Source organism: Chiloscyllium plagiosum, chromosome 19 (assembly GCF_004010195.1).
Source record: "Chiloscyllium plagiosum isolate BGI_BamShark_2017 chromosome 19, ASM401019v2, whole genome shotgun sequence".
NCBI classification, from domain to species: domain Eukaryota; kingdom Metazoa; phylum Chordata; class Chondrichthyes; order Orectolobiformes; family Hemiscylliidae; genus Chiloscyllium; species Chiloscyllium plagiosum.
Genome location: NC_057728.1, coordinates 19,105,215 through 19,121,859, shown reverse-complemented (window position 1 = coordinate 19,121,859; position 16,645 = coordinate 19,105,215). Strand labels below are relative to the sequence as shown.

General features: G+C 39.7%; 1 protein-coding gene across 4 annotated transcripts in view; it reads right to left on the bottom strand.

Moving 5' to 3' along the window:
- Positions 1 to 16,645, bottom strand: part of bicd1a (bicaudal D homolog 1a) — a 277,734-nt gene that overhangs the window by 60,188 nt on the left and 200,901 nt on the right. For all 4 annotated transcript variants that reach the window (XM_043709237.1, XM_043709235.1, XM_043709238.1 and 1 more), the window contains exons 6-7: positions 11,353 to 11,504; positions 4,652 to 4,859 (exon numbers count right to left, since the gene is read on the bottom strand). In XM_043709237.1, the coding sequence (XP_043565172.1) occupies positions 4,652 to 4,859; positions 11,353 to 11,504 (360 nt within the window). The remainder of the gene's footprint in view (positions 1 to 4,651; positions 4,860 to 11,352; positions 11,505 to 16,645) is intronic.

The following is a 16,645-nucleotide window of genomic DNA, read 5'->3' as shown; positions in this document are numbered from 1 at the left end:
AACTGCCCATAAATAGGCATCTAACCATCTCAACCACCTTCACTTCTCCCAGCTAGAGCCGCATCGCAAGCACAAGCTAAAAAGAATAAACACCCGATAGAATATCAATATGAATAAAAAAAACATTATTTTATAAACAAAGGGAATAAATACCTCACCCATCCTTTAGTATGTCCTAACTTAGAAATTTAAAATGTATATCTTAACCACCGCCAGACATAGTTTGAACCAAATTATTATCAATAGAGGTAAAAAAAAAGGGGAAAAACAAAGCTCCATCCGGATTTCCTCCATTTCTTTCACAGAATGATAAACGCATACCCAAGCAACGATATTTGTACATCCTACAATTGTTTAACTTCGGTTAGTTTGTCCACAAAGTCTCTTGCCTTCTCCGATGTGTCAAAGAGATGCATGGATCCATCTTAGGTGATCCGAAGCACTGCCGTATATCTCAGGGAGTATTGAATCCCAAGCTCCTTCAATCTTCTCTTGACACCATCATACGATTTTCATTTCTGGATCACCGCCGCTGAAAAGTCCTGAAAAAACATGATCTTAGACCCCTCGTGAATTAGGGCCTTTGGATCTTTCCCCTGGAGTCTGGAAGCCTCCATGACTCTCTCCTTATCCTGGTAATGATGGAACCACACCAGGAAAGGACGAGGGTGTTGACCCAGTCCCGACCTCCGTGCTGTGATCCGGTGAGCCCTCTCTATCTTCAATCCTCTCATGCCAGTCTCCAAGTCAAGGAATTTCGGAAGCCAATCTTCAACAAATTCCGCAGCTGCTCACCTTCCTTACCCTCAGGCAGACCGATGATCCGAATGTTTTTTCTCCTGCCCCTGTTTTCAAGATCATTCACTTGGTCACGCAAATTATGAACCTGCGTCTTCAGGCCTTGGATATCTTCCTTGAATGAACTGGCATCAGCTTCCACCACTGTGACCCTGTGCTCCACCCCATCTGCCCTCTTCTCCAGGTCTCCCAGCTGCTGCTCGTGCTTCTGCAGCATGAGAGAGACTGGAGCCAGCTTATCTTCAATCTGTTTCCCCAACACCTCGCGAGATTTCGAGAGTTGGTTCACCAGGTCCTGGAGAGTAATCTGCTCTGAGGCTGTTGCAGGCTGAGCTGCAGACCCGGCCTCAGATGCTCCTCGTCCCTTTTTAGGCATTTCTGGACAGCTGAAAATACAGGTAAGTCAATTTTTAAATGTTTCTTGGGGTTCCACAATCTTTCCAATACCCCAAGAAATCCTGATGACCTGGGTTGGGTGGGTTAAAGGACAGTCTTGCTCCTGCTGCGATGTGAAGCTCTGCAGTGTGATCTTCTCAGATCGCTGCCATCTTCGATCCCCCGAAAACAATATGTTTTAACAATATTATAAGTCCAATTTTGATCCAACAAGAATAGAAAAATGATACATGTCTCTTCCTATCTATCTAATAGATTTCTTGAATTTATCCAATATTTTATTAATTTTCAAAACTTGGGAAGCTCCATTTTCACTTTATCTTTTTCCCAAAGCAGGTCTGAGCATATTATATTATTCACAAATTTAGTATTATTGAGGACCTGTCAAATTTCATCCAACCCTTACACAACAAAGTTCATCTTCAATGGCGTCGGCTAAGAGAGAAATCTTGACTTTTTGTAATGGTGTAAAGCCATGACAATGAGTCACCAGCCCATTCTACACCTCTTGTGCTTTTTTAAATTTACAATTACTACAAAGGAAGTAAAAATAATGAAATGTGTGAAACGTGTTGATGACTTGTTACTTTACACAATTCTCAGTTCTGCATTAATGAGTGGAAATTTCTGAGACACAGTAACTATTGCAGGACTGTGCACATGCTGAACGACTTACCAGAAAATTATGGATGCTTTGCTTTTGATTTTCCAACTATTTAATTAATGAAAAGGAAAAACATGGACAGTGTATCCAAGATTTTCTGATGCCTGCCTAATGCATGAAGTAACAGTAGCATAGGGCCTCAGATTGCTCCACAGTGACCACTTCTGCAGGTTCAGACCTCATGGCATGATTCTGATATGGGAAAATAGGATTCTTGCTCGTCAGGCATTGGTCAGGAGAACAGAGCATCCAAAGTTGCAAAGAGAGAGACCATCTGTTGCAGTGCAACACTTCACACACACTGGATGTGTGTTCCACTTCCCTCTCTTATACACACATAAACACAAGGAAAAGGACAAAAAAAAGCTCCTCGTTGTTATTTAATTTAAGCATAATTGGTTTGTTATAGTTGGCCTCTCTTAAACATTATATGAAATACATAATACAGGAATATCATAAAAATATCACAAGATAGAACTCCATCAATCACAAGTACAATGATGTATTTTACATCACAGCAAAGTAGGCTTTCAAATTAACAAAGTTAGTTAAAACTTTCTTTTGACAAGACCCTTAATATAGATATTTTACCTGAGTTAAATATTGTGCACTAAAATCATTAATAATGATTAAAAGTTTATTCAGTGAGTTAGATTTAAATGAGGGTGTTGATATATTGTATCATCTCTATGAAATATTAAAATGGAAATTAAATTTGAAACAATCTATTTTATTTTCAGGAAGTGCATGTTCTAGACTGTTGATTATGGCGCTATACATTAAGGAACTAGAATCCACAATCATAAATTGGGCAATTCTCTGCAAGAAGTTACTGAAAGGCATTTTACTGGATTGGTAACTACAGGAAAGTCACTGATGTCATTATAATCTGACTGCAGCTGTGATTATATTTATTTTAAAAATGGCTTTGTTAAGTAAGAATCCACTTCTTAGAAGTTGGTCACCCAGCAGATAATTGTGTGTCTGCCAGACTGTGAGGTCTTTTCGGTCCCTAAACTGGCAGTACTCAAGCAGAGTTTTGATGCAGAACATTTCTGGATCTTCCCAGCACTCTCTAACAATCCAAAACCCAACAGTGAGATCACATTGTCATTACAATTCTGTGGCTGTCTTCTGTGATCATGTGCAGCCAGAACAAAATCAAATTGTCCTGAAACACTCTTAAAAATGCTTTAAGACATCTTGTGAAAAGTTTAAACTGAGATATTGTTTAAATGAGGATTTAAAAAGAGGCATTCCCTGTCCAGCTGTGAAATTAGGTCAAATTGGTCAAACCAGACCTGGAACAGAAGCTATTGTTTTCAATCATCATTTGGAAGATTGTGAATCGTAGTTTTGTGTGCCCCCTCGTGGCCAAGCCTGATGAGTAACCTACAGAGCACATCACAATACTTTGTTGCTCCCTGTTTACTATACTTTTCATCAAAATCAATTAAAATACATTGTGTCACTGCCTATCACATAATAGTTGTCTATTTCTGTCCGTGTATTCCAACATCTTTCTACATACACTTCATCATTCTGGTGCTGTGACAGCTGACCTTCAACATCAAAAAGCAGGGACTCCAAATACTGAAGTATTTGCGCTTGAACAGCACACAAAATCAAACATACTAAATACTGTTATAGGCTGAATTTCTTCACTATCTTATGAGGCATTTATAAACCACTGGGATTTCATTGATAGTTTTCACTACTGTCTAAGCTCCTCAGTGGAATTATTGCACTGCACTCCAACCTCTGACTAACCCCTAGGGCTTAGAGACAACTGAAATGCTTTGTTAATACTCAAGATGGTATGCATTATTCAAACCAGAGGATGGCTTTTCTCCAGGGACTGTCACAACCTGTCGGTCACAGATGAGCGCATTTCATCTGTTCAGAACGGGAAATATCAAACATTACCTTGGCCGGACTGTGGGGCCCCAGTCACAGTTCGCCATCCACTATAGCCACAAGTAAAAATGCAGCCCTGATGATTATTCTTGAATTTGGAAAACATCCAAAAAAAGCAAATCCTTCAAGGAGGTAAATAAGTAGTAGGGGTGATGAGAAGGCAGCTTACGGCTTTAAAAATGGCATTTCGCTTTAAAGATGTTTACTGAATCCTCCTTCACACATCCGCTATGTAATCACCTTCCCCGTGCGAGCTTCCTCAAAACATAAAGTGTGCTCGGGCCTCATCAATCTCTGCAGACCACAGTAATGGACGCTCTCCCGTCACTATCACAAAACATGCCACTTAGCAGTGCACGTTCGGACAAAGCTCTTCCATTGAGTGGAACAGGCTTCAAAGAGTTGGAGTCTCTAACGAAAGGGTATCAGCATCAATGTTGCGACCACATAGTCACCCCCCTGATGACAGCATTTGTGTCATGCAAACTTCTAGAAACTGTTGAGGCAATTAAGGTTAAGCAGAAATAAATCCAGACACGTCGCCTCCCTTTAAAGTGTAATTTAACCCAGTGGAAAATATACTAATGCAAAATAAAGGCACAAATTCGTAGCTGTGATAACTTTCTTTTTAAGGGGTGGGGGTGGTTGCAATCATACCCCCTTAAATCGGCTGTGTTATTCCTCTTTATTTTTTGTTGTAGGCTAACAAACACTCTTTGGCACCGTTCTATCAGTGTCACTGCATGGTCCCGTTCTATAAGCACCACTGTCAACCGTTTGTTCCACACTTTATTGCTCTGGGCTTTGACTAAGCAATGTCAGAATGTCTATGGCAGCTGGAATAGGCATTCCGCCTGCCGCTGCTTCCGCACTTACTTTAGGACTGCCAGCTTTACTCTTCCCTGGCCTGCTTTTGCTCCGCCGAGACTGCTCATGGTCGAACTCCAGGTCCTCGAGCCGCTGCGTAAGGGCTAGCTTCTGCTGAATGGCCATACGCAGCAGGGAGTTCAGCGTCTTCTTCTCATCCTCGGCCGCTGCCAGCTGCCGCTGCATGTCATCCAGCTGTGTCACATACTCATCACACCTAAAGAAAAGGGTTGCAGGACAACAGGGAATCAGACACTCCATATGGGTGTAACGTTTTACTCCAGCTTAACTATCTCAATGGAGGAAACACAGCAATAAAAATGCAGAAGGAACTCCAGAAATAAACGTTACAGATAACAAGTACTTAACTACTGAGGTAGACCCAGAGTGGTCACTGATGACTATGAATTGTTTCAGTGTTCCCTCCCATAGGGTGAAACAGTAGCCCAGTGGTTAGCAATACTGTCTCTGGAGCACTAGAGACCTGGGTTCATTTCCAGGTTCTCTGGTGCTCTTTGCACATTCTCCCAGTATCTGTGTAAATTGTCCATAGTGTTCAGGGACCTAGAGGTTAGGTGCATTAGTCAGAGGTAAATATAGACTAATAGGGTTGGGGAATGGGCCTTGGAGGGTCGGTGTGGACTTGTTTCCACTCTGTAGGGATTCTATCTATAAGGCTTACAGAATCCCATAGGTTCCAACTCACAGAATAACAATGGAATGGACATGAGGAGTTGATGTCCGTTTAATAATCCTTCCATTCCATGTTGTCAGTAGGATTACTACTATTACCGTACAGAGAGCAGCTACATCCTGTTTGCCATTCCCTTCTGCAATTGGTATTTTTAAAATAATGCTAACATTCCTGGGATGCACTTCCAGGGCAAACCTTTACTAGTCACCATCATTTTTAACTGCCTGATACAAAATACAGCTCCCCTGACTCTTATAAAGGAGCAGGAAAAAGTTTTCGAGAAACTTTCATTACTTGAAGAGACATCCATTGGGTGATTTCATGCATTAGTGCTATCATAGTGTATTTTAATGAGATTCCTTTATGTGTCTGTAAACAAATGAAACAAACGCTTTGGCAGAGTCTATATTCATGAATGCAAAGCTCCTTTAAATGGAATTTTTTGAAAAATAATATAGTGATTGTTGGTCTTTTATTTTCCATTTTCTCTCCTCCTCTGAGAAAGGTATTAACTACCACAGTTATGTAGCTCAACGCTTCACCATTCTGTATGCATCTCAGGCAGTGAATGTTGAATGGATATGTGAACACAGTGATCAGTGTCAAGCCCAAGCATGTTTTTCCAATTCTACATTGATGAATACTTCCCAATAGGATTAGTTTGATAATGATTAGGAGTGTGAATCTTGGTTGATTTTCCCCTCTTTAACTGCAGCATGCTGAAGCCATCTCAGTGCCCCTGCCTCGGGACAACTGATTCAGCACAGTATAAGATCGAAGTTGATATGCTATTAGTCTATCTGACTCAGTACAATGCTAATCTATCAGAGGGAATTCTATTCATCATCTATGTGAACAGCATTGTGGCTGATGATGACTTGCTATATAACCCGATATAGCATGAGGCATAGGAAACCTTGGAACATGAGCTACACAGCAAACTTCAGTAATTTGATGAAGGTATACACAATGCCTTGCTGACAGGTATTGATTAACAATGATAAATAATGGATAAGTGCCCATGAAAAACATCAAGGTTACATAGAATTTTTCTCAAAAGGACTAATGAACTGATAATGCAAATATGCTAAGCAGGGGTCTGGTATTTTCCTCTACATAGGAAAGTAAATAAAATTTGAAGGACAAGACACTTATTTGAATCAAAATTTGTCATGATCCATTGGCAACATTGGTTTGGTTCTGGTTAAATTTAATCTCTCCCGTTTGTGGATGTAGGTTTGTTCGCTAAGCTGGAAGGTTCATTTTCCAACGTTTCATCACCATACTACGTAACATCTTCTATGAGCCTCTGGGAGGCTCACTGAAGATGTTACCTAGTATGGTGATGAAACGTCGGAAAATGAACCTTCCAGCTCAGCGAACAAACCTACATCCAGAACCTCAACCTGAGCTACAAATCTTCTCAAAATCTCTCATTAGACTGTGACAAATTTCCTTTTGACCAGTTCAGGACTATAAACAAACATCAGAGAAGTCCCTCCACATAGGTTTATGTTGATAAATATAAAGGGAAGCAGTATGTATATGTATGGCATAATCATAAAGGGTGGTTAGATATTGGATGAGTGGAGGATAGTTTGACTCTCACCTTCACCCTCCATTTGGGGGGGAGTGGAGGTTCATGGAAAACTCTGCTGCCCATGTTCTATCCCACTCAAGTTCAACTCACATAACATTTTGTCCTAACTAACTTATACTGGCACCTTGTTTATGACGGCCTTCACATGCTGATCCTTGTAACTAAAACACCTCATGACTTAGCTATCTCCAACCTCCTCCAGCCATACAACCTCTTCATCTCCCTCCAAACTTTTCCCCAAAACTCCATTCGAGTCTTATGGGAATCTAATTATATTGTCGGCTATGCTATCAACTGCTAGGTCCCATTTCCTGAGAATTTCATCTCCCACCCTTCCTCTTCTCCTTTACCGTATTGCTTGAAATGACTCTGTTCAACTTCTTTGACTAAGTTTTAATCTATCACCTTATGAGGCCGAACAAATGCATTTTATTTGATAATTCCAGTGAAATGCCTTTGGATATTTTACTACAAAGAAGCTTTATAAATGTAAGTTATTGTAATCTTCCCATTATTTGTTACTGTACTCTTCTATATTAACTATAGCCCCAACTTAGTGTTAACCTAAAATTTTGAAATTGCTCAGTCTAGCTCATTTAGGTAAATAGTGAACAGCAGTGGTTTCAATATCAATGATTTGAAAGACATATTCCTGCCTTTTGCTAGACTGAGAAAATACCTTAAACTCATCTGTTTTGTTTGATAATGGCTTTGCAATCCATTCACTACTAGTCCCCTGATTCCCTATGAACTGAATTTAATTTTGAATCAACTATGTGATACATAAAGAAAGGTGTTTAAAAATCCCCAAAATATGGTTCAATTGCATTATACTTATCTACTCTTTTAATTCTTAAAGCAATAATTAAATAATGTTAGTCAAGCACAACCTTTCCTTATGGAATTTATGCTGACTACTCTTACGCATTTCCAGTTTCTAAATATTTTTCTATTATATCTTGAATGAAGGATCCCATCAACTTTCCCACCATTGATGTTAATCTAACTATCTATATTCCACTGGATTTGTTCCATATCCCTTTATAAATGGAAGATTTATAATATCTGCCCATCATGGTTCTCTAGCGTTACTGTGTTTTCTAATGAAAAGTGTGGCTGGTGGATTTGCATTGCACCTACTGTAAGCCAACATATCCCTTCTGTGGTGATGTACAGAATTGAACACACTTCTAGCCAGACATTTCCACATGTTTAGCAAATCTTTGTATTACTGCCTTCTTGAGGTCTAGACTTGAGGTTGTACAAAGTGTTTATTTTTTGTACAAGTCTGCTGAATTCAGTGACTTCTGAAGACATCTTTTGAAGATATAAGGGGTTCACATCCTGAAGTCTAATTAGTATAGCAACTGCCAGATTATGGAGGGGATAAAGCAAGATGCAATTGTGAAATAAGACTGATGGTTATATCAGGGGCTTAGTCCTCTTCCAATAATTCACAAAGATGGCCTATAAGCCACAGAAGAATTAATAGTTATCCATTAATTAAAATTATTTTCTCTTCATCCTAAATCTCTAAACAGGGAAACAAAAGTCAATGATTGTGTCTCATCTCTTTCCAATCACCGTTGATGCACCAGCACAAACTGGAATTACACTTGTATCCACCCATTGTAAAATTGTCAAATTGCTTTATCTCAGTGTAAGATATTTATTATGAATAATTTACCATCTGTTTGTTTCTCCTTCCCTTGGATTCACTTGGACACAACTATGCTGCTGCGATGAAGAAGTACTCACCATTTGGGAATACAAGAGCATGAGTTTGTAGTTTAATAACATAAAGAGCATTTTAGTGCAAGCCCTTGGAAAATTACACACAGGCTTGGACTGATAAGTACCTAGTAATATTCATAACATGCAAGTGCCCGGATGTTGCTATCTCTAGCATGAGAGAAGGCAACCACCTGACCATCGTTTGTGACATATATCACATGCACTGCAGCAACTCAGCAAGCCTTCTTCAATTGCAGCTTTCAAATCCATGACATCCACCACTGAGAGGGAGAATGGCAGGAGACCCGAGAGAACACTTCACCTACAAGTTTTCCTCCTTGTCACTATTTCCACTTGGAATTGTATCACTTTTCTTTCACAGTTGCTGAGTCATCATCAATCTCTGAAGGGTAATTATGAGTGGAAAAACATGCTGGATTATGAAGTAAAACACACATCTATTTTGTTAGAAGATTCCAATATATTCAGCATTCAATTATACATTATTACTCACTGCATAGAATATTTTCGAATTGCAGCATTTTGTTCCCGACTGATAACTTTTCCTCTGTTGTCTATACCAACAATTGATATATTGATGTGCTTCTTATTTGAGTCAGAATTTATGATGAATTGTTTCCAATCAAATCACCTAGTGGCAGGTGGAATCTCCTGCTACAGAAAGGATGCTGTAAAACTTGAAAGGGTTTAGAGAATATTTACAAGAATGTTGCCAGGGTTGAAGGGTTTCAACTATAGGGAGACGCTGAACAGGCTGGGGCTGTTTTCCCTGGAGCGTCAGAGGCTGAGGGGTGACCTTATAGAGGTTTATAAAATCATGAGGGGCATGGATAGGGTAAATAGACAAAGTCTTTTCCCTGGGGTAGGGGAGTCTAAAACTAGAGGGCATAGGTTTAAGATGAGAGGGGAAAGATTTAAAAGGGACCTAAGGGGCAACTTTTTCATACAGAGGATGGTGCGTGTTTGGAGTAAGCTGCCAGAGGAAGTGGTGGAGGCTGGTACGAATACAACATTTAAAAGAAATCTGGATGGGTACATGAATAAGAAGGGTTTAGAGAGATATGGGCCAAGTGCTGGCAAATAGGACTAGATTAATGTAGGATATCTGGTCAGCATGAACGAATCGATCTGAAGCGTCTGTTTCTGTGCTGTATACCTCTATGAATTTATGAGGCTGAAAAGTAATTGAGAATAAATGCCTGTTTTCTCAATAGAGAAGAAAATATTGTCACTGTAAAAGTGCCAAGGGAAATGAAAGGCTTGTTATATTATGGAAGGAAAACAGTATGAGGATAAGGTCCTTGAAAATTACATCTCAAATAAAAGATTGCAGTGAGAACTTGAGCTGGGATTAAAATGAGGGGGAATTATTTGGTGGGACTGTGTTCTGATGCAATCCATCTACCTACCCAATCCCTCAGAAGACCCGCCCTCCAACTGTTTTCCTGGAGAATGTGGGGAGAATCCATCTGAAATGTAAACGCAGTTAGGAAAGTCTCTTCTCATTGACTTTTTTACCCACATTGTAAGGGCTACTGTTTTCATCGGTAAATGTTTGGTAAACCTTTTCATCAGGTTACAAACACATGATGCAGGGTAACTGCAAGAACAAATCATTGGAAAACATGTACCATGCTGTTGTGAATAAACAGACAGTTCCTTGTTACTGTCCTGTTTTAGGTTTATGTGAAGCAAGAATGGGCAAGTCTTCTAAATGATCCGTTTCTGTGCTATGTATTCCATGCAATTTGTTTTGGTTAAAAAGATTTGCCAAACAATTCCTTTACAAAGACTGTGCCCTTTTACTTTGCACTTGTTCCAGGGGAAATATACTTTGTTAGCTGTTTAAAAAAGCTTAACCAACAGTTGTTACTGCAAACAGAAAATGTTAATTTTTGAATGCTAATTTTTGAATAGTTCTTTTTAAACATACAGCTGCATCAGTTACTAAAAGTCTACACAGAAGCAGCATGTATTACATCTTATCTTCACATTTCCTTGCTGTCTCTATTAGGCATCATGAGGTTTCTTTGGCCAAGCAGATGGTCAAGGTCTGTGCCCAGTCCCTCTTGTAAATACTGCTCGAGATGGGAGCAACTCACTGGGAGGCTTAGCTTTGCAGGTGTCCTGTTAATAGGCATTCACTGTAATAAACTTGATCTACAATTACATGTACTTATCTTCTTGAAACATGAGATGAAATAAATACCCTCAAAATGCAGATTGGCTAGAAAAGTCCAGTGAATTAGACATTATAATAGCTGCTAATGACATAAGGTATAATTCTTCCTTCTATCATTATTGATTCTTGAATTAACTGACCAGTAAGCATATGTATAGTATAAGGCAATGGAGTGGCAATCATCGGGATAAAATATAAAGATGAACCTATCTTGAATTCAATACTAGAAAGTGTTATTTCCTGGTCAGGATTGACATGGAGCTAAAAGTTTGAATACCATCAAACTCCCCACAACAGATTTGTTCTGTGCTCCATCCAATGAGACTGACCCAACAAACCTCCTGTGTAATGTGGGTGTCCAACAGTCCAAAAGTAACTGACTTCTTTCAGTGTAAATGTTGGAACCTTGCTCACTCCCCCTCCCCCAAACAATACTTAAATTTTAATTTGCGACTGTGAAGAAATGACAGCATTCTCACCTGGTGGCAAACATGGCACGTAAGGACGAGAAGGTCGCTGCATCCTCCTTCAGGGCCTTGAGTTCGTTTCGCAGTTTCATCATTGTCTCAGTCACCATAGTTTTCTCATTTTCATATTTACTCTTTAGATTTGCCAGGGCAATTTCTGCTGTCTGCAAACATTAACAGCAAGAAAAGGTTAGAATAAAAGCTACCCACACAGCAAATCCCCGTGGACAACACTGGAAATCCTATTTTTAACAAATGAGCAAATGATTGAAATTTTAGCAAGTTCACGGTTACAAACACTTCCCACTCTCTATTCCCTTTAAACTGTTAGCAGCCATGCACTGCCAGTCAGTCTCCTCCTCCAAATGACATTGGGATAAATCATTCCAGAGCTGCCAATAGGAAACAAATCTCAGGTGTGAGATATTGACTGTGTGTCTGCTGTACTCACAATCATCACCATACATGATAACTGCAATAAGGCTAAAGTGACAAGCTGCATCTATCACTTGGGCTCAGACAGTGACTTGCTATTTCTAAGGGTGCACTCATTGGACATTCATGAGATTTTTATGACCCATTCCTCTGCTCAACCCAGGCACTAGTATTGAACCTGCCATACACATCTCATAAACAATGGCAGAGCCCTTAAACAATACCAATAATCTTTTACAAGGTCAGGAAGGTTGACATTCCCAGTGTATTATCTTGATCTCTTCAGATTAAAATTTCCAATTTCATAAAATTCTGTAGTCCAGTGGAATTCAGAAATATTCCATGGACTTACTGTTAGGATATTTTACTTTGCTAGCTCTTCTGAAGACAACAACCAATATTAGATATAGTTCCACTTTTATGTTATGTCTCAAGGTTAGTATACCCTGAAGGGACATGTTCATAACATTGCCAATGTATCATAGTATGTGACTGAGGGTATAAAGGTCTCATATTCCATCTTACCTTGAATCATTTGAAGCATGACATGCTTTTGAAAACTCACTACTCTCTGTTGTAATCTAAGAGCTTAATGTTAACCCAAATATTTGTGCTGTAATATTTGTGTATAATGTTTGGCTGTAATAAATATTTGTTAGACTCTTCAATACCACAATATACCCATTTTCTGAAGACAGCAGGGATAGTATGAGCATTGTTACAACAAGGTAAAAACAATGACTGCAGATGCTGGAAACCAGATTCTGGATTAGTGGTGTTGGAAGAGCACAGCGGTTCAGTCAGCATCCGAGGAGCAGCAAAATTTACAAATCTTAAAACAGCAGTTTGAAAGGAGCCAAGGCCAGTGGAGCAGCCCTAAGTCAGGGATACATTGCCTAAGCTGGCACAGCGCAAAGTTTTATAATGTGCATTCATGGATTGCAAATACCTCATTATAGACTAAGCAGCCAGTGACACTTTTACCACATTACAACTATTCAGACGATATTTACAGTTCTGTTTTACAAAACAAGTGATAGGTGATCCTGAGAAAAGAGCTTTAAAAATCTTATTTACTACTAGCAAGGAGGGACAATGCAAATTGAACACACCTAGTCTATCCATTGATAATTGAAAAATCCAGCCAAAATCTGACAAGTCCAGCTCAAGGTATGACTTAACTATAGGATTCATAGATTCCAATTTGTGTCAAACAAATTGCAAATCCGAGAGCCAATTGACCGGTTTCTCAGGGGATACCACAGTAAAGGGCACGAGTTCGATTTTTTGCAAAGAGGAACTGGCAGAGAGTCTCACTGAGTTAGTCATTGTCTTTACACCAATTAAAGCTTTTAGGAAAAAACATCTGGGCAAGAGGAAAGGGTCATTACTTGAAGGTGGACACAGGTATGAAGCCACAGTGGCAGGCCAACAACAATCACAGGCTTGAGGTGCATCCAACACTAATGCACAGTACACCAAACCAACAAAATGTGTGACAACTGCCATTTGTTCCAGCTTTTCAGACACTGTGAAACATGTGGCACCAAGGGACATTGGGCACATGTGTTCAGGCAGTTTGGTTCCAAAGGCCAAGCTAGTCCCTAGATCAGGACACAGGGGAGCAAAAAGATGCCACAACATTGGCTGCATGGGAAGTGTTAAGAAGGTAGAAAGCACAAACACATCAATGAAGTTCAGAGTCACTCAAGTTAAAGGCAGATTTCAGGAGATGACCAAGCTTTCTATACTGTTAATCTCAAACACCATATTGACAGTATAAGGCAATCAGAAGCTTTTGCAATCATTGAGATCATATGTCCTGAGAAAGCAGGATGACATACACAAAGCTAAAATCAAGACGGGAGCTACAGTCAACATATCACAACTACACACCCTAACCCTAACCCTAACCTCAGGCTGTACCATGGAATATCACTTGATATGAGAGGGTATCGAACAGTGGTAAAATGTCTCACCAATTTTATGCACTGGCAGAATCACACTGCAGTGCCAATACACAAGCTCATTCTGATATTCTAAAATCTTCTATCTTGGAGATATCAATAGCCTACAGTGGCAGAACTACCACTGTGCACAAATACACTACATTTCATAGCACTTCATAGACACAAACCACGTTGACTGTGGAAGAACAGACCCACATGGCACAATCAAAGCAGTCAACAATATCTAAGGTAATGGCTCAAGTGAGATATATGCAAATACCTCATTATAGACTAAGCACCCAGTGACACTTTTACCACATTACAACTATTCAGATGATATTTACAGTTCTGTTTTACAAAACAAGTGATAGGTGAACCTGAGAAAAGAGCTTTAAAAATCTTATTTACTACTAGCAAGGAGGGACAATGCAAATTGAACACATACATCTGGACGATTACATCTGACATGTTAAGCAATTATCCTGTTTTCCAACCCACGCAAAGACCATAATATTCCCATTGACCTTCATTGTGATGTTCTAGTTACAAAGTTGTCAAGGATGATCTGTTATCTTTTGGCCAGAGCCAAATGTTAACAATTGCAATTGAAACTACCAAGGTTGAGCAGCTACAGAGTTGCAAAAGGTCATTTTGCAGCGATAACCTGACAGAAGTGACTGAGATGATTTGCTCATTTTGGCCAGACAGAGATGAATTTGGTATGTCATGACAGTCATTTTCAAGGCAAACATGTTCTAATAGTGAAGATAATCCTAATAGCATTAGGCCAAGATATCATGACCATGTTACACCAGGGGCACATTGTTATAAAATGAACAAAATAGCGAGCACATGAATCTGTGTACTGGCCAGAGATGAATCAGGATATACAACAACTTGTGAATGCGTGTAAGGTATGGCAAATATATCAATCTATATCCACACAATGTTCCATTCAGATCTATCCATCACACAAGGGGAAAAGTACATCCTTATGATGGATTCCTTCTCTACGTAGGAATTTTTGCAAAGTAGGAAGAACACTGTGACAATGATTGTATAACGATCTTGACTGACAGAAACCAGCAACAAGATAACTGAAAAAAAACCCAAAGAACTGCAGATGCAGGAAATCTGAAACAAAAACAGAAACTCAGCAGGTCTAGCAACATCTGTGATTAGAAAGCAAAGTTAACATTTCCAATCAAGTGACGCTTCTTCAGAATAGGATAACCAAGTTGTGAAACAAGTACAATAGGTAAAGCTCTCCAGATGGGCATACAATTACCAGATAAGGATGTGTTGTCAAACCTCCAAAGCTTTGAAATGTTAATCTTGTAAACTCTGTCTTACTTGTTTGTATAATTATCAAATTGACAATATGTGTCAATTTATAACTCTGTACATCCATTTGGGATGTGTCTATATGGGTGATAATGAGGATGTTGTGCAATGTCTAGTAGTCAGTATGTTACTTTACCTTAAAGAGTCACAATATGTCAATATACCTTTAAGAGACATCTTCGTGACATCATCACTATAGCATAGTATGCGATCTGAGGATATAAAGATCACATTCTCCATCTTATCTTGGATCATGAAGCATGAGATACTATTGAAAGCATGCTGCTCTCTGTTGCAATCTAGTAGTTTAAGGTTAGCTCAGACACTTAAGTGTGTGCAACCATATTATGTATGAACTGTATATAATACTTAGTTGTAACAAATGTCTAATGGATTTCACAACACCATAATAGCCACTCCTCGGTTTCTTATGCTATCTCTTATAGCATAAACATTGCTGCGAAAGGCAACATACCATGCTGGAGGCAAATGCTCATCACCCAGAAACACAGGTAGCCTTCACCCTACTAGACAATGAGTATTTGTACCTTAGTGAACAATGGAGACATCAAAATCAAGTCCACTCATACCTAGAATGAATATTGGCAGTTGTAATACAGGCTTATTTTATTTATCTCCTCTCCTTTCTCTCTTTACATCTCCCTGCTAGGCATGCTGGGAAACATAAACTCAAAATCTATCACAATCGATATTCAGCCAGTACTTAATTAGAATGTAACTACAAACTGGATTCTCATTAATTCCAGCTACAGATATAACAATACGTGGGAAACATCAAAAATGCTTCACTCCAATATTCTGATTAATTCCACAGAAGGATTTGATAATTAGCAAAATGCTGAACCAATGAATGGATGAATCATTACTTCTTAGTTCTTAAGTTTTTTTTTTTTAGATTAGATTACATTGATTAGATTACATTGCAGTGTGGAAACAGGCCCTTCGGCCCAACAAGTCCACACCGACCCGCCGAAGCGAACCCACCCATACCCCTACATTTACCCCTTACCTAACACTACGGGCAATTTAGCATGGCCAATTCACCTGACCCTGCACATCTTTGGACTGTGGGAGGAAACCGGAGCACCCGGAGGAAACCCACACAGACACGGGGAGAACGTGCAAACTCCACACAGTCAGTCGCCTGAGGCGGGAATTGAACCCGGGTCTCTGGCGCTGCGAGGCAACAGTGCTAACCACTGTGCCACCGTGCCGCCCACCTGATGAACAGAGCTGACTGGCTAATTTTGGGATGAATCTTCTTTTCTTTGACTCTATGTCAGTTTTGTCGTGTTTTTCGGAGGGTTTCCTGCCAGGTGGCCTAGTGAAGTCTCCTGTTGTTTTTCACCAAACTCACTTCAATAACTACCACCCAATGTCACGGCACTCGCACAACTCTTGCCCTTCTTACAATGCACCATTCCCTGAACAACTCACCACTCAGCAGATATCTGCTGAAAGACTGGCATCCCCGGAGCTGATGCCACCGTTAAAAGGCCACTGTGCACCTGGACAAGCAGGTTGTCATTTCCCCTCCCTGGCAATACAATGGCACA